Raw genomic sequence first — 24,863 nt, 5'->3', positions numbered from 1 at the left:
TCTGTAGTCATTAAAGGGTCATTTGTAGTCATTTGAGTAGTTTGTAGTAATTTAAGAGTCGTTTGTAGTCATTTTAGAGTCATTTGTAGTCATTTTAGAGTCATTCTAGATTCGTTTGTAGTCATTTTAGTCGTTTGCAGTCATTTAAAAGTTGTCTGTAGTCATTTAAGAGTCGTTTGTTGTCATTTTAGAGTTTTTTTGTGGTCGTTTTAGAGTCCCTGTCCCTGGTTTATATGCAACATTTGAAAATGCAGTCTGTGCTTCCAAGGCGGCTAATGAAGTGCATCTTACTGCAGCATGCTAACACACGCTAACACATGCTAACCCACGCTAACACATGCTAACCCACGCTAACAGATGCTAACATGTCATCTGTTCAAATATGCATGTAACACTCAAGTACCTGGCAGCGTATCCATTACTCAATAAGTGTTCAGTGACAACAACACAGGGTCGATGACCCCGCGGTGCTCACAGAGGACAGCATTGTGCAACACACACACACACACACACACACACACACACACACACACACAGTAAACATTAGCCAGATTATGTAAAGACGCAGCAGCAGGAAGGCGACTGTGCGTTAATACTGTGACAGATGAATGTGATGTGTAACAGTGATCGCTTATTGTGTTAAACACACACACACACATACACACACACACACACACACACACACACACACACACATACACATACACACACACAAACAGCATATAGATGTTTGTATAATCTAATAATAAGAGTCTTTTCTGGTCATTTTGAGTCTTTTTCTGGTCATTTTGAGTCTTTTTCAGGTCATTTTGAGTCTTTTTCAGGTCATTTTGAGTCTTTTCAGGTCACTTTGAGTCTTTTTCTGGTCATTTTGAGTCTTTTCAGGTCATTTTGAGTCTTTTTCTGGTCATTTTGAGTCTTTTCAGGTCATTTTGAGTCTTTTTCTGGTTATTTTGAGTTTTTTCGGGTCATTTTGAGTCTTTTTCAGGTCATTTTGAGTCTTTTTCCGGTCATTTTGAGTCTTTTTTAGGTCATTTTGAGTCTTTTTCTGGTCATTTTGAGTCTTTTCAGGTCATTTTGAGTCTTTTTCTGGTTATTTTGAGTCTTTTCAGGTCACTTTGAGTCTTTTTCTGGTCATTTTGAGTCTTTTTCTCGTCATTTTGAGTCTTTTCAGGTCATTTTGAGTCTTTTTCTGGTTATTTTGAGTTTTTTCGGGTCATTTTGAGTCTTTTTCAGGTCATTTTGAGTCTTTTTCCGGTCATTTTGAGTCTTTTTTAGGTCATTTTGAGTCTTTTTCTGGTCATTTTGAGTCTTTTTCAGGTCATTTTGAGTCTTTTCAGGTCATTTTGAGTCTTTTTCTGGTTATTTTGAGTCTGTTTCTGTTATTTTGAGTCTTTTTCTGGTCATTTTGAGTCTTTTTCAGGTCACTTTGAGTCTTTTTCTGGTCATTTTGAGTCTTTTCAGGTCATTTTGACTCTTTTTCAGGTCATTTTGAGTCTTTTTCTGGTCATTTTGAGTCTTTTTCAGGTCATTTTGAGTCTTTTTCAGGTCACTTTGAGTCTTTTTCTGGTCATTTTGAGTCTTTTCAGGTCATTTTGACTCTTTTTCAGGTCATTTTGAGTCTTTTTCTGGTCATTTTGAGTCTTTTTCAGGTCATTTTGAGTCTTTTCAGGTCATTTTGAGTCTTTTTCTGGTTATTTTGAGTCTGTTTCTGTTATTTTGAGTCTTTTTCTGGTCATTTTGAGTCTTTTTCTGGTCATTTTGCGTCTGTTTCTGGTTATTTTGCGTCTGTTTCTAGTTATTTTGCGTCTCTGTGGATAAAAGTCATCCTGACGCAGAGAACAGAAACAAACATGGGTTGAATCTGTGCAGCAGCAGCAGCCGAGGCCTTTTGTCTGGATGTGGTGGCCTTTGCTCCAGATTATGGGTTGAATGGAGAGCAGGGTGGGGGTGAGGGTTCCCCAGTGTCCCCCCTCTGGGTTGTGACGGGGCCGGGTGATCCACGTCTGACCCACATATCTGCGTCTACAGCCTCGTCCTCGTTAAACAGGACGCTGTTTTCCCTGGAGGTCCACGCTGGTGTTTACCTGCAGCGCGTCACAGACGTGTTCAGGTGCAACACGAGAAGAGACCGTTTAAAAATGTTCTTTATTTTTAAATATGATGAGAACGAAGCGATGCGTCAGTGTCAGAAGCTTTAAACACACAATCAAAATAAAATGTGTCAGATCTCTACTTAAGAACAGGTTTTATACTTTATCTCAGAGTTCATACTGTTCTTTGTCTCTTTGTGGTTGTTTTGTGTCTCTTTGTGATAGTTTCTTGTCTCTTTGTGGTTGTTTATTGTCTCTTTGTGGTTGTTTTGTGTGTCTTTGTGGTTGTTTCTTGTCTCTTTGCAGTTGTTTATTGTCTCTTTGTGTTTGTTTCTTGTCTCTTTGTGGTTGTTTATTGTCTCTTTGTGGTTGTTTGTTGTCTCTTTGTAGTTGTTTTGTGTCTCTTTGTAGTTGTTTCTTGTCTCTTTGTGTTTGTTTATTGTCTCTTTGTGTTTGTTTATTGTCTCTTTGCAGTTGTTTATTGTCTCTTTGTGTCTCTTTGTGGTTGTTGTGTGTCTCTTTGTGGTTGTTTTGTGTCTCTTTGTGGTTGTTTCTTGTCTGTTTGAGTCTCTTTGTGGTTGTTGTGTGTCTCTTTGTGGTTGTTTCATGTCTCTTTGTGTTTGTTTATTGTCTCTTTGTGTCTCTTTGTGGTTGTTGTGTGTCTCTTTGTGGTTGTTTTGTGTCTCTTTGTGTTTGTTTCTTGCCTCTTTGTGTTTGTTTCTTGTCTCTTTGAGTCTCTTTGTGGTTGTTTCTTGTCTCTTTGTGTCTCTTTATGGTTGTTGTGTTTTTGTAGTTGTTTTGTGTCTCTGTGGTTTTTTTGTGTCTCTTTGTGGTTGTTATGTGTCTCCTTGTGGTTGTTTATTGTCTCTTTGTGGTTGTTTATTGTCTCTTTGTGCACTGTAAATTTTAACAAGTTGAGTTTACTTAAAGAAATTTAGGAAACCGATTACCTTGGGAAAAGTAAGTAAACAAACTTAATTGTGTGAAGTACTGTAAAATTATTATATTTAAGTGAGCTTTACTTTGTTTTGAAGTTGTGAGAACTTAATGTATCTTACTATGGTTAAATTCAAATCAAGCTGTTACAACTCAAATACTTTGAGTTATATTAACTTAGTATATTCTGCCAAAACAAGTGGGCATCACTTGAAATTTGTACTACACTTTACTTGAGGTATCTTAGTGTAATCCACTTCAATAAAGTTGACAGGAACTCAATAAAGATGAGTCACATTAAGTTAATATTACTGTGCCATATTAAGTGGACAGTACTTAAATTAAAATAAATGCACTTAACATACCTTAGTTAAGCCAACTTTAAAATAAGGATTCACAAAATGGCATTATGAAAATGTTTTTTTTTTAATTTCAGTATTTGTAAACAACAATAAGAACAATCAACATGCTGTTCATTCTGAAACTTCTCTAGACAGAGACCATTCAAACGTCAAGTTTGGCTGAACAATTTACAGGTGATAGATGGAAAGTCAGACCATCGCTTTAGCACCACATACACTTTAAACTTTTTAAATGGAGTTTACCTAATTTGACCTTTATCAAAACATTACATATACTGTACTGTAATTACATATGGCGATTTTTGCTAATACTGCGATTAATTGTCCAAACCCTTCTGTTAGCAGAAAACCAGGCCAGTCAATGCAGGGGAGAGAAAACGGAGAATAAATGATGCTAACCAGTTAGAGGCTAATCCTTCTTTGCAGTTTGCTGAATAATTCCTGCTAAATTATGTCTTTCTCTAAATTATTTCTTCAATATTATGTGTTTGTGAGAGAGACTGAGTATAAGAGCATGCATGTGTGCGAGTGAGTGTGTGTGTGAGTGAGACAGAAAGCGTATGTCAGTATGAGTGAAAATCAGTATGTGATGTATGACAGAATGAGTGAGACTTAAGAGTGAGAATGAGTGTGAGTGAGGTGTAATGATTGGTCTGGATGTAAGCTAACAGAAGGCTCTTGATTCACAATGGACACTTTCCTGAATGTCTCACAACAACAAACAGACTTGGCAACATTTAGTCTGTAAAAGTTTAAAACCTGAGTAAAACCCGATAATTAAAACTGTATTACATAGAACTGCACTTATACACACATCTTCAAAGCAGCTTAATTAAGACAGCTCTTTAACAACTTTGATATATTCAACCTGTGTTACAGAGGCACACTACATTTTAATACTAAACATCACAAAATGTACGCCCTATATAACAGTTTTAACTCACTGGAAATTACATAACACCTGCACTGATGGCAGGGTCATGTGATCTGCATAAGGATGTCTTCTGCTGCCTTTAAACAAAACAGCAAACAAATACAACAAGCAGGTATCTCAACAGATACTTACAGGTTTACTTTTGGTCTCTATTAACCTTTTTTTTATACTGTGGGCTCCCCAAGTACCTGCTCCCTTTCTGAAATTATGAGGTAGCAGTAACTTAACACCCATAACATAATACTGAACCAGATCAGTACGGAATGAAATGAGGCTGAACCAAAAAACCAAACAAAATCAAAACACTGCCATTCTTTTGACAGTTACTGTGACGATTATACATTTTTGTTAGAGGGAACACTGTGTTGTGTATTAAACATCTTTTGTTATTTCTTTAAAAAAACAACATTGATACCTCTGCAGCTCCACAAAAAGAGGCTTTCACGGTTTCATTATCAAAACATTAAAAAAAATGCAAGTGAAACATAATATTCAGTACAATAAAAATAAAACTACGAAGTATTCAATAATGTTTTGTTTCAGCCCCATCAAACCAACACTCATTCACACACCACACTTATGTAGACAACTAGTATAGCTATCCCTAGCCACAACATCTAGCCCGAAAGAGCATTTTTTAATGTTTGCAGTCTTGGGCTGAGTTTTTGAGGTCCGAGGTTCAACAATATCTTCTGGATGAACTCAAATGTGTTCTTCATACCTTTGGGGTAATCCAGATGGAGTGCATATATTAAGCCGAACAGAAGACAAAGTGCTTGAGAGGTTGTGGGAATCTCATCCATGATGATGTTTCCTTCAAGGATGATTGCAATGCTGTTAATCACTGGTGGCGTGTCCTCAGTCATGACTCTAAGAACCCCAACAGGCACCTGGGTGAAGTCATCTGTAGTGTTCGAATCCTTCATTAAAAATAAAAGAACACAAATAAATTCAGGTAGGATGCTAAGACTCACAGTTATAGTGTGTTCACTTTGATGATTAAAGTGTCTGCACAAAATCACATAGAACAAACCACAACTCTGGAATACTGTCTTAGAGAGCTCTTTAGATTATGAGCAGGTAGAAATGGCTGCATTTCAGTACTAAACCTGCACAAAAAGCATTAAAAAAACAGATTTGGCTCAAACTTTGCATGCATTGAAAATCATTTTAAACATAAATGTGTAGTTGCAATTTAGTGATATAACCCTCTAAACCAAATTTTATATCAGGAGAAATGGAAATAAAACATTTTCACCATAGACTAAGATGTAAAATTGCTTTCCTTGAGCATCACATGTGAGACATCAAATTTGTTTGTAACTCCCAACTGATTAAAAATATGTCACTTGTTAAATGTTGTGACATCCCCATTTAAATATGTTTTGTTTGCAAAGTGTGAGTACAGGCTATAATACCTAACTTGATCTCAGTTTGGGGGATATTGCTATATAGAATGCTGTTTTTTCTGAAATGAACCGAACCTGAGGTCTGATGACGTCCTAAAATGTGCACTGTACGATGATCATATCATTACCATCATAAATGTACTTACTCGGCAACTGAGGAAGAATTCGCCTGACTTATCACCAAGAAACAGGGGCAGACATTGCAGGACAGCAGTGCGTGTTGTGGTGATGTCACTCGTCTCATGGAAAAAATGACAAAAAACAATAAGCAGAAGACTATATGAAAGCAAACTTATTTGGGAAAAAATGTCTGTGGATGAATACGTGCTCAAGTTACAATGTTAAATTTTAAAGAACTACTTGTACTGTAGTAGCAGCTGTAGGCCTAGTTGAAGCTTGCAAGCACTCTACCATAAGGTGGTAATGATTAAGAAACTGAAACAACACTTACTTGTGTATTGATTGGCTGGAGGAGGTGATCAAGTGATTGACCGACAACTCCTTTTTTGGATTTGAAGAGGTCAATGAGACGAGTGGTATGGTGGTCTAGAGCTTCGTAGAAGTCTTTCTTGAGGTTCTTACTAGCGACTCTGTAGAACTCGGCAAACACCTTAAGAAACAATAAAACACAGTCAAATAGGGTTAGGTAGCTAAATAAGGTCCTTTGGATGTCATATACAATACATTTCTCAAAAAGTAATGACCAGATTTACTCAATGATAAATCAATTAATCATTCAAATAATGAAACAGAGTAATCTACAATGAAAATAATTATTACTTGTGGTGTGGTTCAGTGTAGTGCAGTGTCAGTGGGACATACCTGACTTTCTGTGAACAGCGCAGGCCAGCGTTCCATCATCCTTTTAACTGGAGGCTGTTCTTCCATGATTTCTTTACGTCGCAAAGAAAATGTCTGGTCCATCATTTTCTTCACATCAGCTGAGTCCGGAAGCCTTTTGATTGCTTCACTTTCAAGCTGTCTTCTAACAGACTCAAGAGTATCTGCATTTTCACCATCAGGAAAATTTGGCAAGAAATTTGTCTCACTTCTTTTTGCTCTTTTTATGTTACTACATGATGGCGCTCCTTCAGGGAAATCCCTATTCCTCTTGTTGCCATTCACCGTGACATCGGCCATTCCAGATCTCCTCATTTTTGTACGGAAATTCCCCATCTTAAACTTAATGCTATTTTTCCATCCACAGTATCCAGTGGATGATCCAGCTTCTTTCAGACAGGGATGTTTTGCAATCAGTGCAGAGGCCACTTCTTGACAGTTTTCCTCTGTGGGGTATGCTGTGTATTTGTACATTGTCTCTGCAAGTCTTTCTAAGATCACATGTTTCATGTCCCGAGAAACATCCATCCGAGTTCCATCCTTCATGTAGGCAAGGTCTCCCTGTCTCAGTCGGAAATTTACATCCACAGAGAATTCTGGAATATCAAATGCAGACGGCCAAGGATCCGGCCTCATCAACTGAGATTTTTCTTCACTTGTATACAGTATCTCTGTATCAGATGTGCTCGGTGAAGACAGTATGCTAGAGACTAAAGAGAGGGACTCAAGACTTATAATTTTCAGCGTGGCTCGATCTGGCAGTTCTGACACATCTGTCAGATTGCAGAGGGCGTTGTTAAACAGTGGGTCTTCAAACTGTAGTTTGAAATCATATGGTAGTGCCAGTTTAACTTTCAAGTGTTCCAAAAGAGACTCAAGGTTGTCTGGTTTCTGATCAAGACTGATTCTTCTAATGTCACAATCAGTGACGATGACTCTGATTGGCCACTTCTGTTCCATAGTCCTACAAAGAAGAGAGCCATAAAAGTTGGTGCGGCTAGCATAATATGTAATGTTTCAAAGAAACAAACAACGTGCCTCTGACTCGGTATGCCGACAAAGGAAAAACATCATTGAACTCAGTCAACTGAGAGGCAACCAAGCCTGCGCTGCTTTGTGTCAATTCATAGGCACGAAGATGCTCATGATACCATGCAATCATTGGTTTGCACAAGAAAACAATGTCTGTATTAATCACTAGCACTTGCTTAATCTGTCTGAATTCTGGAAGCCCTCCACATGAACCTACAGAAACCACCATATCTGCAGCATAGTTCATTCCATCAATATTGACAGACACAGCTGACAGGACTGTGTTTTGGAGACCACATCTTTGGTGCAAAATGTCTTGAATGTTCCCTGGGAGGGAAGAAATCATTATGCTCTTGACTTTGTTTGCTTGGAGTGCTGGTTTAAAAAATGAAGCACAGTCCAAATGGTACGCCATCATCTTTTGATGTCGCCTTGCCAAAGTTAGGGGAACATTTTTGAAGTTCTGAGTTTCATGGATGACTTTTTTGAAGAACTTGTGCTTCCCTTCGAATCTCATTGTCCACATGTCTATGAGAGGGCCAAAGACTTTTGTCAAGTGGGGATAATGCTCGATATAGTGATGCTTTGGACGGAGTCTGCAAGCTGGAAAAGCATTCAGTAGTAACTCTCTGTGCTCTGACAATTTAGACTCTAAATAGAACAAAGACTCATCTGTGAATCTTGGAGACACAACCAATTCAAGCACATCTTTTAAGACCATGAGCACCTCCCATGTCTCATCTCCCTCAGGAACAAGATGCCCAATCATTAAGGGAAGCAGTCTGATTAGACACCAGTTTTCATGGCCATTCCCTCCTATCGTCTTCCTTGAGGCTAATGTCTTTGGAACTGGTTGAGGTTTGTCCGTTTTGTCAGAAAAGAAATATGGGAATTCTTTGATGGCCTGATTTAGTGTCTCAAGAGAGATGTATTTCTTTTTTATCAGATCTTGAATGCACAGGTGCAATTCAAATGGGACCACTCCCTCCAAAAAATCATGAAGAATATCTGGAGGAAATCCATCTACGGCATGAAAATATTTCAAGTTTTCACCAAGCACACATCCACCTTTGACTCCATAATGTGCTACTTTAGATGGGTCCTGCTTGACTTCCTGAACCTGTCTGTCATGGGCATCTTTGGTTCTCAGCATGTAATAACCTGAGTTGACATTTTTTGTTTGGATTTCTTCTCGTGTGGCCATACAAAACCTGCACATTCGCTGCACAACAAAGCTCTCTTGAAATCCCGCCAATGCATGGGCAGCCAAGTTATCTGCTGCAACATACAGCACAGTCCCCTTAATGCTTGCTCCCAACTTTTCAACATAAACTCCATTCTCCTCAAGTGATGCTAGGTCTTCAATAAGTGGACGTAGGACTTCATAATACCCCTTCTCCTTAACGGTGTTTACCTTGCATAAAACAGCCAACTGTATGGCATGAAGGGATGATCGGTACTTTGGGTGTAGATTGGCAAGAACCCAATATACTGCGCACAATTTATGCTTCTTCTTAGATGTTCCGAGTGGGTTTGCAACCTCAAAGTCATCAATATACAACCCCAGGGTGATTCTGAATTCGTCTTCTGATAAAATGGCATTTTCACTAAAGTGAGAACCATCCCTATAGTTACTATATCCACTTCCTTTAGAGCTGCTGGTGGTGAGAACCTTGTCTAAAACACCGTCTTTGCTCAACAGTGCCTGAAGCATTTTAATCAATGGAATGTAAACTATATTTTGACCCTGCTTGTCAGTGACAAACTCCACAGGTTCCACGACAAGAAATTCTTTCGCTATGTAAGTTGCTCTCCTATTGGAAGTTGAAAGTGAGCCTCCAGCTGATGTGTGTTTCAAAAATACATTTGTGTCAGTCAATGCACAGACTACCTCCTTAACAACAGCATTATCAATATCAGGATAATGGCGTCTGAGTATCTCCTCAACCACAGAAAACATCAGGGGTTCTGAAAGTTGAAATACCTGTCGTATTTGCTGGATGATTTCTTGGAGAGCACTTTCAGATATGTTCAGTATTGTCTGCATTTTCAGGAAAAGTGAGGCTAAATTATGCTCAAGTTGAGAGTTGAGGTCATTGACATCAACACCAACATCTGTCAGATCCTCTTCTTCTAAACTAGTGACATCTTCAGCTGGGACTGGTTCAGCTGGGACAGAGGTGCTCTCCTCAGTGTCACAGAGCTGCACAGCTATTCCTGGTTTGAACTGAAGACTAGATGCAGAATACTTCGGGTCATGATTCCTATTTTTGTGTGTATTAAAAGTAGAGTAGACATTTGTCTCAAAGTCACAGTCCAGATAGGGGCACTGCACTTTCTGCATCAACTTCAGATGCTTGCGTAAATGAGTAAAAAATTCATTTTCACTGCAAGGTTCGTTAAACTCACACACTTGACAATTAAATGTTTGCACATAATCTTTTTCACTGACCACCTGTGAGTGAAATCTGGATACATGAACCTTCAGGGCATTAAATGATTTGAAAGTGCAAATACACTGCTGATAAAGACATGGTATTGGGGAGGTTCTTGTGAAGCCACCATGCTTTAATCTATAATGCTTTAATAGCTGGCCTCTTTTTGGAGTGACAAAAGTGCAGAACTTACACGTCCACTGCATCCCTCTTCCAGTAGACACTTGAAAGATGGGTAAGATGGTTATCTGGTACCCTGGTGGCCAACACAGTCTTGGTGACTGAGGGAACCTTTTTTCTAACTGCCAACAACTTCACTGCCAGAGACACCACCTAAGGTACACTATATGGAAAGAAAAAAATAAATGTAAAAAAATGTATTAAATAGTACAATTTTAAAAAGTCATTTTTAACAGCCATGTGTATTCACATATCCTTCATATCTAAGCAAGATTAAATGATGAACAGATTAATATTATTTCAATAATGTTTACAATGTTGTGTATTAAAACAGATGACAGTTCTATGAAAAACTCCTTCCAACAAAATGTATTACTTAAGCATTATTAATCTGACCTGCATTTTGAATTTCTTTATGAAAGCGGTGCCCACCTTGTCTCCTTTTCTTCTGTGTTGGTTTGTTGGTTTTAGTATGTATCAGGGTCTCATACCACCTGCATGAAATAAACAAAACTGGGTAAAATCACTAGTCAGTGCCAAGTGACACCATTAATCAAAAACAATGTAGTTATTCAATGAGAGTCAAACTATGTTTTATCTAGGTGTATTCAACATATCCGTGTCCATAATTTCATTTGAATGTGCCCCCCCCCCCCCCCCACATAACGCTTCTCTCCCACCACAGCCCGTTAAGCTAAGCTAATTAGCTAACTCACAAACAACAGCAGCTAACAGACAGGACTCGGCGGAGACATGTTACATATTAGCACTACACTGGGGCTCAAGGCCGAGTAAAAGTACTTTTATTCAGATTCGCTCATGTTGAGCTGCTACTAACGTCTGCTCTGTGAACGCGCGGGCAGACACACACATAGGCTAACATGCCAACAAGAAGTCGAAGAATGGGCTTTAGTCCAACAACTCTCATTCCAAACATTAAATCATATTGACAAGATTACGAACAAAAGCTTTACACTTACCGAAACCACCGTAAGAGCCAACGTTCCGTGAGAGCACCGGGGCCGTGTGCATGGCTGGCTTTGACCGCTTGCTTGAGTTTACCGACAGTAGTAGATGCGCGCTAACCGGAAATGGACATGCGCACTGGGTGTAACTGACGTCTCATACCACAAACCATGCTACTCACTCAGAAAAATCCAGTTCATATTACTTAATGAAACAAGTATGCAGTTAAAAAGTGCAGAAAACTCGGTGTAAGAAAGTAAACTTTAAAAACTAGCATGTATTAAGTTAAATGCACTATTTATTCTTAAGTCAGGACATTGTTTGCATTTACAGTGTGGTTATTTTGTGTCTCTTTGTGGTTGTTTCTTGTCTCTTTGCAGTTGTTTATTGTCTCTTTGAGTCTCTTTGCAGTTGATTCTTGTCTCTTTGTGGCCGTTTGCATCTCTTCGCCTCTAAATCTCTCCTGTTCTCGCTCGGGTTGTTTAAACGTAACCCGTCTACGATCTCATCCAGTCTTTGAATAAAGGACATTTCCTCCCCCGCTGGTGTTTTTCCACCGAGCGGACGCTTTTTTTCCCGTCACTGTGTTTGAATCACTTCTCTGTGACTTAAAAGCAATAAAAACCAACTGAACTGAGGTCAAATGTGTTTAAAGAAGCTCCTCTCATAGTTTTCCTTGTATGGCGCTTGTGTAAACGTTCAGCGGGGCCATCGTGTGCCACTTCCATGTTGACATTAATACTCTGAAAACAGGAAACCGTGCACATGGACCCGGATGTTGTGCTTATGCAATAACTTTGTGTCTGCAGCGGAGAAAAGGCCCAGATCCAGTGCTGTTGTTATCCCCAAACAGCAGCTCTTTGCCCAGTCATGTCCTTTTCAGGAGGAGGGGGGGGCGATGTAACGAGCCCTGTGATTGGCCGAGCCGCTCCAGACCCGGCCCCTCCCATTGGCTGACTGCTGGTGACGTCAGGGCGATCAGCTGTTGCAGCTCCATAACAACAACAAAAGAAGGAGCAGTCGGGAGGAAACGGACTGAAAAAAGAGAAAGAAGCAGAAAAGCTGCCCGTGAGTCCCGGCGCGCGGCCCTTAAATCCACTTTTATCTTATTTCTTCCGCGAAGAAACCAAAAGTTTTTCCATTTTTTCGAAAAGTGACTCGTCTACCTCATTTTTTAAGGATTTTAAAGCCGTTTGCATCTTCTGCTCCTCCTCTCTGTGCCGCAGGTGAGCTCTTTGTTTCTCCCTCTGTGTCCGTTAACGGCCCCTGCGCCCTTCTTCACACTCATTCCATCTTTAATTATTATGTTTTATTATATCTCTTTAATGCACACTAACAGTGAAGACACCATCTGCTTATTAAGGGGTTATTTATGCGTTTTTACCCCCTTTGAGGTGCGGGTTTACCCCGTTAAGTGTGCAGGATTTGCGTTAATCCTGCGCCCGTCGCGCTGCAGAACTCCGCGTCTTTTCCTCGGTAAAAGTGCGAAAGCGGAGGAGGGTGTTTGTGTGGAGGAGACCGTGTTTTCAGGATGTGTTTCAGGGGCTAAAGGTTGAGCAGACGGGCGTCGCTCCTGCCCAGCTGGTGTACAGTTACAGCCTCCACCCCTTCTCTTGTATAACCACCAAAACCGTCCGCTCTGCCCCACTTTGTTATCGGACCCGGGTTTTGTTTTGGTCCCGCAGTCCGGTCGGTGAATCGCATCAGTGCTGAAATAGTACGCCGATTAATCGATCAGTCCCTCGACGTGAGCACGAACCAAAAATCGATTTGATAATGGATCGTTTTTGCAGCGTAAATGTCAAACTCGCGTTAATTTCAGCGTTTTTTAAACGAGGTTTCGCTGCTTTTCTCGTGTTGTTTTTCGAACAAAACAACAACATTTGAAGGTGTCATTTTGATGTGATTGTCGTTTTTTCACAATAATATGATGTTTTATTAACTAAGCAATTCATTTAATAAGAACATTTAAATATAAAAACTGTTAAAATGAGAATAAACTAGTTGCAAAAGTCGCATCTGGCAAAACAAATACCCAACATCCGCTTAAATTATCTCCACAAAGTCGAAAATCTCCTGCTTTCCCCTGTTTTATATCATATTAAGTTGTTATTACAGGGATATTTAATAGATTTTATAGATCACAAAATAGCTGATAATGGAGCTAACAGTTAAAAAGTGCCGTTACATTTAGAGTTTAATGTTTCTGCTTAAACCTGCAGGTGTGTCAGCTCTTGTTTATCTGCTTTAATGTGGTTTTTAATCGTGTAATCCTGCAGTTTACACGCACTTAGATCAGATTAAAGCGCGTTTTTTACACTTGGATGAATAAATAATGATGTAACAGATGCATTATCTGCGGCATTAATCACAGAGAGCCACGGCCGTGACTCACTGACCTCTTTAACGTCATTAATCGCTTATAAAACAATAAAAAAACACACCCAGGAGAGCTTTCCCTTGTGCTCGGTGATTATGATGAAGATGAGGATCTGAATGCATGATTCATATTTGGTATTTATCCCTCCTGATAGGGTGGAGGAGGAGGAACAGGTGCAGCAGATTACCAGCCTGTTGTTGTCGCGGGTGGGACGGCCCTGCAGTTCAAACCCGTTTCACATGAGTTCTCTGTGTTTACAGAGGCGGAGTTTCTGCTTTTGTTCCGCGGAGGAAGAAAAAAATGGGTGTTTTTTGCTCTTTCTATCTGCGTGTAGTGAAAAACTGAGAAATACGAGCTTTTACGTGAGTTTGAACGCACCACAGCCGGGGATCGAGCGTCCATTCGAATGTTGTGAGGCGTTCAAGTGCTGGCTGAAAAAATCCGCCATTTGGACTTTCACAAATATCAGTCTGAGGTCTCTTAGTGGAGATTTATTTTTTAATTAGATATTTTATAAATGAAAGAGAATGAGGAGAACAGCTCCATCTAGAGTCTCAAGATTGTAGTGGCAGCAACAAAAAAGAAGTCCAGCAGTGGGGTTGCCAGGTTGGTCAGACCCGGCCCAGTAGCTCCAGGAGGCCGGAGTCTGTTTGAGCCTGTTTGAACCCGTCCCCTCCAGAAAACCACAGCATCAAAACAAGGATTAGAGGAGTTTGACTGACAGTTAGCGTTAGCCGTTAGCTTTAGCGGTTCCAGCTAAGTGCAGATGAAAGTGATGTTAGCATCAAGGAGCAGCGTAGCCATGTGGGCGTGCGTTTGAATGGCGTTTCTCTCTTTTCTCTCAGTCCATGGAATGAATGCTGTGAATCCCTCTAGGAGCATAAACGTGTGTTAAAGTGTCCTCTAGGAGCATAAACGTGTGCTAAAGTGTCCTCTAGGAGCATAAACGTGTGTTAAAGTGTCCTCTAGGAGCCTAAACGTGTGTTAAAGTGTCCTCTAGGAGCATAAACGTGTGTTAAAGTGTCCTCTAGGAGCCTAAACGTGTGCTAAAGTGTCCTCTAGGAGCATAAACGTGTGCTAAAGTGTCCTCTAGGAGCATAAACGTGTGTTAAAGTGTCCTCTAGGAGCATAAACGTGCTAAAGTGTCCTCTAGGAGCATAAACGTGTGTTAAAGTGTCCTCTAGGAGCATAAACGTGTGTTAAAGTGTCCTCTAGGAGCATAAACGTGTGTTAAAGTGTCCTCTAGGAGCATAAACGTGTGCTAAAGTGTCCTCTAGGAGCCAGAACGTGTGCTAAAGTGTCCTCTAGGAGCCAGAACGTGTGCTAAAGTGTCATGAAGTAACGACTAAAGTGTCATTAAAGGACAGATTTAATGGAGTTGCTCCACCAATCAGACGCCTGTTTGTGGCCTGAGAGGCCAAAGAAAGAGGTGGCAGGGGGCCGCGGCACCCTTGGCTCTCCTCCAGGGATGCTGTGCCAAAGGGAGCCGGCGTCCCTCCTCCTGCTCTGCACGGCAGCTGCGCTCAGACAGAGACGCTGATCACGGCCCCTGTTCTGTTCTGTCCATGAAAAGACTGAACTGAGACCAGCTGAGCAGCTGCCCGCCAGCTGTGTCCGCACACACAGCACGACTCTTTATTCACCAGTGGGTTTAAAAAACACAGCACAAGGGTGTGTGTTTGTGTGTGTGTGTGTGTGTTAAAGTGTCTTCTAGGAGCATAAACGTGTGTTAAAGTGTCCTAGGAGCCTAAACGTGTGTTAAAGTGTCCTCTAGGAGCCTAAACGTGTGTTAAAGTGTCCTCTAGGAGCATAAACGTGTGTTAAAGTGTACTCTAGGAGCCTAAACGTGTGTTAAAGTGTCCTCTAGGAGCCTAAACGTGTGTTAAAGTGTCCTCTAGGAGCATAAACGTGTGTTAAAGTGTCCTAGGAGCCTAAACGTGTGTTAAAGTGTCCTCTAGGAGCCTAAACGTGTGTTAAAGTGTCCTCTAGGAGCATAAACGTGTGTTAAAGTGTACTCTAGGAGCCTAAACGTGTGTTAAAGTGTCCTCTAGGAGCATAAACGTGTGTTAAAGTGTCCTCTAGGAGCCTAAACGTGTGTTAAAGTGTCCTCTAGGAGCATAAACGTGTGTTAAAGTGTCCTCTAGGAGCATAAACCTGTGTTAAAGTGTCCTCTAGGAGCCTAAACGTGTGTTAAAGTGTCCTCTAGGAGCATAAACGTGTGTTAAAGTGTCCTCTAGGAGCATAAACGTGTGTTAAAGTGTCCTCTAGGAGCATAAACCTGTGCTAAAGTGTCCTCTAGGAGAATAAACGTGTGCTAAAGTGTCCTCTAGGAGCATAAACGTGTGCTAAAGTGTCCTCTAGGAGCATAAACGTGTTAAAGTGTCCTCTAGGAGCCTAAACATGTGCTAAAGTGTCCTAGGAGCCTAAACGTGTGTTAAAGTGTCCTCTAGGAGCATAAACGTGTGCTAAAGTGTCCCCTAGGAGCCAGAACGTGTCATAAAGTGTCCTCTAGGAGCCAAAACATGTGCTAAAGGCAGACGTTCTTCCACTCTGTGAGCTTCTGACCGTAGAATGAGACACTGTTGATGTTGCAGCTTTACTTCATCTCTGCTCTCCCTCTCTCTCTTTCCTCTCGTCAGGCCTCGTTTTTGTACTTTTGCACTCGTCGACGAAGCGACCCCGACGTGGAGCCATGTCCAGCCCGTGCCTGCTGACCCGCAGATGATCCACGCCCTTCATTGATGCACTTTAGCACCTTTCCCGGAGCCTCCCCCTGCAGCCGTGACCCCCGCAGCTGATGACCAAAGTGCGCGCCGCTCCTCCCCGCCGTCGCCCCGAGCCACGCGCCTCCTCCTCCTCCTCCACCCCCCTCAGCATCGCAGCGCCCCCCTCCTCCGCACGACGTCCAGGGATGTTCCAGAGGTTCGCCAGCGCTCTGTTCGGGGACGACGTGGAGGAGCTGAGTCGGCGAAGCGGAGCCGGAGACAACAAGGAGGAAGAGGGGGACGATGAGGACTGGATCCTGGTCAACTACCTGGGTAAGAGTCACGCGCTCGCCTGTCTTTACCTGCTGTGTGAAAACATCATCACATCTGCAAAAACCCGCAGACAACGTAAATAACATCTTCCCAAACCACTCAACACACGGAGGGAGTAAATACGGGGAGAGGTAGAATCCAGCGCAGAGGCAGACGCTCGCCCTCAGGTGGATCCGTCTCGTCTGCGACTCACAGCCTCGTTCAGAGAGTTTCAGCTCTCACAAGACGTGAGTGTTGTCTTTCTGCAACTCGTCAATCAAACAAAGACGCAGCCTGGATGTCCCGCCCTCCCTCTGAGTCTCTGCAGCTTCACTGTCAGAGCCGCGCGTTTAATCAAATATTATGGAAATCAAGCGCCGCCGAAACCAAACAGCCAGCCGCGCTAAAACCTGTTTTGGCTTCACTCGTGCGTGCGTGCGTGCGTGCGTGCGTGCGTGCGTGCGTGCGTGCGTGCTGCGGCACATTAGCGCGAACAACCGACCCAGAGAAGAAGAGTGATGTAGAGATAACCAAACGTCTGCAGGCGTCCTGTCAGAGAAGATAACTAAGTGAGACTTAGGGTGCACTGTCCTTCCGCACCGCGCCAAAACAGGTTTTTCGGGTCAAGCCTAGTGCGTTTGACCAGTGTGAGTGCAACCACTCCACGTCTAGCTGCGGCACGCTTGCCGTCCACGGCCCGTTTGGGAGAGGTGGGCTTTAGTAAAGCACGTTTGCACGTGTACGAGCACGAGCGCGCGCACGTGTACGAGCACGAGGCCTACGGCGGTTCTGAGGTCATTTCCTGTGCGCCTGTTGGGACATAGAAAAAAGAAGGAGGGACCATGCGCGGACATTTCAAACAATGGCGGTGAAAGGTTCACGTTGGTGTGATGCGGAGGTGGAGTGTTTACTGCAGATTTGGTCGATGAAAAGATTCAAAAACAGTCGACAAGACGCACAAAAACTCCGAGGTCTACGGAAAGATCTGGAAACAAAGCCACGCATCGCCATGACGTCATCAATGCGTGTGACGTGTTACGGCGTGATGACGTATAGGCAGCAAGAAGCATTCTCCGAGGCCCAGGTAGTGTGAGTACAAACGGGCCTGGAGGGGGGGACAAGGACCCTGAAGCACGGGGCACGGGACGGAGGCACAGTGGGAGGGCGCCCCTAAAACAATAAAAGAAAGAAAGGTTTGCTTCAAATGTCAAATGTGTGCACACACGTGCGTCTAAATGCATCTTTAAAAACTGGATGTGTGCATGAAGGAACTCTCTGCTCGCTCACAAACTGAAGCGGTGTGGAGAAGCTCAGCGCCGTTAATCCTGAGACTGCTTTAATGGCGGGCGAGAGTCGAGCCAAGTCCCCTGAGATCAGAAAAAGACTCCAGTCAAAACAGACGTTGGCCCGACGTTCACCCGCCGCTCTGGACTCCACTTCTCAGATTACCACGGCCGTGAGAGTGTTTCAGGCGGGGAAGGGGAGGGAGGGGAGGGTGCAGATGCAGTTTATGGTCGTCGAGCTGTAACCGCGCCAAACAAAAGCCCCGGGGAACCAGAGGAGGGAGAAAATAGACCCGGTGGAGCTGGAGTCGGACTTGTATGGGCACAGAGCAGCAGCCCTGTTCGGTCGTGAGGTCTCAGTCTGAATGTCACTGATTATTCTGGAGAATGTCAGAAATCCCGTCTGATCCTAAACGTCTGGAAAACACACGTGGATATTCTATCACATCCTGTTCACACGGAGTTCCCACATGTGAAGAACTCTGATCACTCTTTAGATCATCAATCCTGTCCCTGAGGGCGCCCTCCCACTGTGCCTCCGTCCCGTGCCCCGTGCTTTAGGGTCCTTGTCCCCCCCTCCAGGCCCGTTTGTACTCACACTACCTGGGCCTCGGAGAATGCTTCTTGCTGCCTATACGTCATCACGCCGTAACACGTCACACGCATTGATGACGTCATCACGCAGTAACACACAGACAGACAGACAGAGACACAGACACCCACACACACACACGCGCACGCACGCAGACAGATAGACTGAGACACAGACACACACACACACACACACACACACACACACAGACACACAGACAGACAAACAGATCATCATAAATATCATTATTTTTGCCGTGCTGGAGAAAAACATCAGCTCCTTAAACAGAACTGAAACCAAACATCTGCTGAGTCAGCTGTTTTTAGTCTCCACTCTGCTGCGTCGTCCTCGTCGTCCTCGTCTTTCCTTCCATCACTTCCTGTGAATCAGCAGAAGCTGGATCCAGGTGTTGGCTCTCAGACAGATGTGTGCAGCCGGAGGTCGTCACGTTTACGCGGCGCTGTGATTTATCGGCTTTGTGGCTGCAGCAGGAGCAGAGGGAGCGTGAGGGTCAGGGGTGCAGCAGGAGCATGAGGGTCAGGGGAGCAGCAGGAGCATGAGGGTCAGGGGAGCAGCAGGAGCATGAGGGTCAGGGGAGCAGCAGGAGCATGAGGGTCAGGGGAGCAGCAGGAGCATGAGGGTCAGGGGTGCAGCAGGAGCATGAGGGTCAGGGGTGCAGCAGGAGCGTGAGGGTCAGGGGTGCAGCAGGAGCATGAGGGTCAGGGGTGCAGCAGGAGCGTGAGGGTCAGGGGAGCAGCAGGAGCATGAGGGTCAGGGGAGCAGCAGGAGCATGAGGGTCAGGGGTGCAGCAGGAGCATGAGGGTCAGGGGTGCAGCAGGAGCATGAGGGTCAGGGGAGCAGCAGGAGCAGCTCGGTGCAGAGGGTCAGAGGAGCATGAGGGTCAGGGGTGCAGCAGGAGCATGTGAGTCAGGGGTGCAGCTCGGTGCAGCAGGTGCATGAGGGTCAGAGGGGCAGCAGGAGCATGAGGGTCAGGGGTGCAGCAGGAGCATGAGGGTCAGGGGTGCAGCAGGAGCATGAGGGTCAGGGGTGCAGCAGGAGCATGAGGGTCAGGGGTGCAGCAGGAGCATGAGGGTCAGGGGAGCAGCAGGAGCATGAGGGTCAGGGGAGCAGCAGGAGCATGAGGGTCAGGGGTGCAGCAGGAGCGTGAGGGTCAGGGGTGCAGCAGGAGCATGAGGGTCAGGGGAGCAGCAGGAGCATGAGGGTCAGGGGTGCAGCAGGAGCATGAGGGTCAGGGGAGCAGAGGGAGCATGAGGGTCAGGGGTGCAGCAGGAGCATGAGGGTCAGGGGAGCAGCAGGAGCGTGAGGGTCAGGGGTGAAGCAGGAGCATTGGGGTCAGGGGAGCAGCAGGAGCATGAGGATCAGGGGTGCAGCAGGAGCATGAGGGTCAGGGGTGCAGCAGGTGCATGAGGGTCAGGGCTGCAGCAGGAGCATGAGGGTCAGGGGAGCAGCAGGAGCATGAGGGTCAGGGGAGCAGCAGGAGCATGAGGGTCAGGGGTGCAGCAGGAGCATGAGGGTCAGGGGTGCAGCAGGAGCATGAGGGTCAGGGGTGAAGCAGGAGCATTGGGGTCAGGGGAGCAGCAGGAGCATGAGGATCAGGGGTGCAGCAGGAGCATGAGGGTCAGGGGAGCAGCAGGAGCAGCTCGGTGCAGAGGGAGCATGAGAGTCAGGGGAGCAGCTCCTGTCAGTGAGGGACGGGTTCATCAGACGGGTCAGAATCATGCGTGCAGGCTGCAGCTTCACTGGGACGTGTGGAGCAGCACCGCCTGCTGGCACCCTGGAGGAATCACACCTGAAGTTTCAGCTACGCCAGCAAAACAACAACAGCCACAAAACAACAACAGCCACAAAACAACAACAGCCACATCATGGGTTTATCAATGAACAGGGTGAAAATGTCTCGAAAAACAGTTTAAAAGTGGGAAAAAATAGTGTTTTGTTTTGGTCACAGTGTCTGGGTCTAGTTTCTGAGTTAGTTTCAGGAAACTGTCGCTTTGTTACGAGTGTCAGAGACGGACGGCTCCGCTTGTTGATGCAAAACCTACAAAGACGCCACAACGCCTTTTTAATAAACTGGTGTTTCTGTGTCTGCAGCTGAAGCCTGCTCAGCTCAGTGTGGCGACGGATCCCCTGCTCGTCCTGAGGAAGAGGAGGAGGAGGAGGAGGAGGAGGACCTGGTGATGATCCCCTCCCCTATGGCGAGCCCCCCGATCCGCTACGCCTCCTGCACCTCCCTCAACTCCACTGCCGACACCGACGGCGGGGCGGAGGAGGAGGAGGAGGAGGAGGAGGAGAGCGGGTTCCTCCGTCTGGACGCCTGCTCCCTGGAGGAGAGCTGGTTCGTCACCCCGCCGCCGTGCTTCACGGGCCGCGGCAGCCAGCCCGTCCTCCTGGAGACCAGCCCCCTGGAGAACCTTCTCATCGAACACCCGAGCATGTCCGTCTACGCCCACCACAGCCCCCCCAGGCGCGCCCTCGACCCCCTGCTGCCGCGCTCCCTCGACTCCCTGGAGCTGGGCCTGCTGCCCGGAGGTGCGCCCGCCGCCCTGACGCCCTCTGCCGGGAAGGAGAAGGGCCGACGCACCCTGGACGGCCCCCGTCACAGGTAACCAGCCGACGGGACCATCTCGCTTATGTCTTTAGCGTCTGATTAAAACTTCAATTATAACTGATTTTCTGTTTGCAGACCAGAGGCGGCGGCCGTTCCGCGTCGCTCCAGCCTCCACTCGGCCTGCTACGCGGCGGCACTCTCCGCCCGCGCCGGCCTCCTGCAGCAGTGCGTGGGCAACGCCGGCCAACGCACCCAACCGCTGTCCCGCAACGCCCTGCGACGCCTGAACCTGCTGCGCCCCCCGAAGGCCGGCACCGTGCACCTGCACCAGCCCAGCCAGAGACACCTCAACTTCTGAGACGTCCTGGTCACCTTCATCATCATCATCATCATCATCATCATCATCATCATCATCATCATCATCATCATCATCATCACCTTCATCATCATCATCATCACCTTCATCATCATCATCAGGAGCGCGGGGGAACTTAACACTGGCCAACCTCAAGAAATCAACACCAGCAGTGTCCCCGGTTACGCCAGTGGGTGGAAAGTTTCTCCTCGTCCTTCATGTCGACGCGGAGGTCATCGCCCCCGACCTCCTCCCCCCGTCCCCGACCCCCTCCCCCCGTCCGCCATGTTTTAATTCGACCATTTTGTGTCTAATCACAGCGAAGAAGAGTTGACCCCCTCTCTTCTTTCTCCTTCTCTCTCTCTCTTTTTTTCTTCTTCTCGTTGTTTACGAACAACTGAACGTGTAGAATCAATGCTGTAGGTCACTTTACTCAGCGGCAGGTTCGCGCCGCGGCAGGATGCTCTTCGCCGCCGGTCGTGTGACTCGACACGAGACGTTTCCAGATCCACAATCACTCGAACGCGAACGCGGTGGCGTTTGATCAGCGCGGGAAACGAAAGCAGCAACGTTACGAAACGTTAAAGGAAAATGATCCGACACAGTAAAAGTCTGTTCTTTTACCCATGACAGGGAGTTCCTACATTTCCCAGAATGCCCTTTGACAGCATCCACGAGCTGAATCAAACCTGTCCCTGTGCTCATGATGAGGACGAACAGATACGTTGCATTGTGGGAAATGTAGTCTCCAGTGTTTCAGAAGGCTACGTTCACATTTGCAAGCACACACAAAAATCGATAACCCACTTTCATTCATGGTCCTAAACTCTCGCCCTGCTGTGCTGTGATTGGCTGGAACGCCGTTGCATCGACTCGTCCTCCTGATTGGTTGAGTGACGGCGAACTACGTAACCAGTGAGCGCATTCCATCGCACTTTCACGCTTCACCTGTTACAGAATATGAGCCGAACAAAGACGCACTTTCTTCTCTGTGTGCATGAAGCTTTACTAGCTAGTTAGCTAGTTAGCTAGTTAGCGTGTTAATTCCACCGACGCCGGTCACAGAAAATGAACTGAACAGCAGTCTGTCGACTGGCGTGACCGGGGGGCGGAGACGGACTTTCAGCTAAAGTTGCATCGTTGCCCGTTGTTTGTTCGCGCTGGTATCATCGTGTCCACTCAGCACAGTTCACAGTCGTGCCACAGATCCCCCCCCCACGCATGTTACGATATCACAGGCACACGCCTCAAGCTAGCATACGCTAAATGACGTTAGCAGTTGCTATCTATGAGTAAGTTAGCCAGCCTACCTCCATGTAGCGTGTGCTTCATGCTGTTTATTGATGAGAGAAGACACAGGCGCGTTTAATCTGGTGCACGTGCACTGACGAGCACTCGATGGGAGGGAGGGAGGAGCTCGGCGGTAGAGGGGGAGGGGCGTGAGAGTTGGAAACATCCGTTCACCGACGGTCGGAAAGATCTTTTGAGTCCTGTAAAGTGAACGTAGCCGTGAAAGTCCGAATATCTCCGCCTCTGATTGTTTTCAGCGTTCTTATTTCTCGCCATAGCGGCGGCTAACGCCAGCAGTTTTCACCCCGCGTGCATTTACGTTTAAATGCAAACATTTGGTCAAAGTTGACGTGAGACTTGAGGGGTGAAGCAGAGAGTTTCAGGAGTCGCGACCTGAACCGTAGCAGCTCAGACGCAGAGTTTTGGTTTCCCTCGCTCCCCAATTCTCAGGGGATTCGACCTCGTTGTTGTTTCCGTGCCCGGACGAAGATCTGCAAACGTAAAAGCCACCGCGGCGTCGCAGCGTTCTGACGGGATTCTTCCTTTTCTTTGCCCGACGTGAAGCTCGTAAACTCAGCGACCTCGGCCTCACGCTCGTCCTGCGGCACCGGCCGAACCTGCGGCGCCGGCCGAACCTGCCTCTGAAACTCCGTAATCCAGAAACTTTTTCACAATATTTTTTTTTTTTGGAAAGCAAAAAAAAAAAAGAGTAAAAGTCAAAAACGACTGGGTTAAAAATCACTAACGCCTTGTTTTAACGGTAGCTTTGAATAGAAACGTTAAAAAAACAAATAAAAACAACAAAAATATGTATTTAACAAAAAAAACTTCCAAAATATTTTTTGAAAAGACAAAAATAAATTACATATCAGTATGAAGTGGGTGTATACGCGTCTGCGGTGTCCCCGCGGAGGCTTGTGTGGTCACGTTAGCGTGCGATGTGTCGTGTTCGTGTGACGCCGGTGGGAACAGAGAACAGATGTTTGTTATTGTTGTTGTTTTGATCTGAAATGAATCTGCAGTCAACTTCTCAGGGTCACAACCAATCACCTTCACTCTCGTAGGGAAACGCAGATTTACTTGACGGCCGATGATCCTTTTGTCGCGCGCTCGGATTCTTCCGGCGCCTTTTTCACGTGTTTGTGAGAAATAATGGACTTTTTTCCCGTTTGTCGGACTGTGAACGAGCCGATCTTTGAGCGGACGCCGTGTTTAGAAACGTTCTTTATGCTTTTTAACTTTTCTTATTTACATTAGTTACATTTTGTTAAACTGTTAAAAAATATTTAAACCAAAAAAGTAGCAACGACCTTTTAACCTTTCACTCGTTTTATGATGCTGATTATTCTGATGTTTCACGTGTGTGTGTGTGTTTGTTGACGGTTCTCGGCCTCGGCGCTCTGAAGCAACGAGGCGACCGACTTTATAACGTTCTTAATGCGTCGGCCGTGGCGGGAAAGTAGAGCCGCGCGGTGATTCAACCGCGTGGCTCTCATCTGCTTCTTATTGTTGTCGAATGATCTCAAAACAACAATATTTTTATGTTTTGACTGATAAGATTCACATAAGTGGAGGGAAATGATCGTTATTCTCATTTTCATTTAAAAAATGTACTAAAATGATGGTAGAGTGATTTCACGGGTCTCTGCGGCGCCGTGATCCTTCGCTCAGAGGGATGTTTTCATTAGGATTGTGATTAATCCTGCAGCCCTCTGTCAGACCGTCACTATTTCACTCGTTCAAGAAATATTCAGGTTAAAAATCATTTAAAAACGCACCGACAGTCGATGAAATCCTCTTTTAAAAGACGTTCAGAATTTCTTTGCAGTCCCAAAACGAGGACGGACGTTAAAGCTCAGAAGATTATTTTTTTCTGCAGTGTTCATGAACGCAGCATCGTGAACGCAGCATCATGAGCACCATGAACGCAGCATCGTGAGCACCATGAACGCAGCATCATGAGCATCATGAACGCAGCATCATGAGCATCATGAACGCAGCATCATGAGCATCATGAACGCAGCATCATGAGCATCATGAACGCAGCATCATGAGCATCCATGAGCATCATGAACGCAGCATCATGAGCACCATGAACGCAGCATCATGAGCACCATGAACGCAGCATCATGAGCACCATGAACGCAGCATCATGAGCATCATGAACGCAGCATCATGAGCATCATGAAC

The 24,863-nt window shown here is 45.3% G+C and overlaps 1 protein-coding gene and 1 long non-coding RNA gene across 2 annotated transcripts; one reads left to right on the top strand and one right to left on the bottom strand.

Annotated features, from left to right (window-relative positions):
- Positions 1-7,376: 7,376 nt before the first annotated feature.
- LOC310950738 lies at positions 7,377-10,785 on the bottom strand. Its single transcript, XR_014593301.1, has 3 exons — positions 10,654-10,785; positions 10,235-10,384; positions 7,377-7,538 (listed from the first exon to the last, which is right to left on the bottom strand). It is a non-coding gene; the product is annotated as an uncharacterized lncRNA (long non-coding RNA).
- Positions 10,786-12,213: 1,428 nt separating this feature from the next.
- tp53inp1 (tumor protein p53 inducible nuclear protein 1) lies at positions 12,214-24,722 on the top strand. The gene is made up of 4 exons (XM_083918848.1): positions 12,214-12,413; positions 16,207-16,605; positions 20,572-21,082; positions 21,164-24,722. Exons 2-4 carry the CDS (start codon positions 16,365-16,367, stop codon positions 21,384-21,386), a joined length of 975 nt encoding a protein of 324 aa, XP_083774974.1. The 5' UTR covers positions 12,214-12,413; positions 16,207-16,364; the 3' UTR covers positions 21,387-24,722.
- The last annotated feature ends 141 nt before the right edge of the window (positions 24,723-24,863 follow it).

Source organism: Echiichthys vipera, assembly GCF_963691815.1.
Source record: "Echiichthys vipera genome assembly, chromosome: 8".
Taxonomy (NCBI): Eukaryota; Metazoa; Chordata; class Actinopteri; order Perciformes; family Trachinidae; genus Echiichthys; species Echiichthys vipera.
This window is presented reverse-complemented; position numbering and strand designations above follow the sequence as displayed.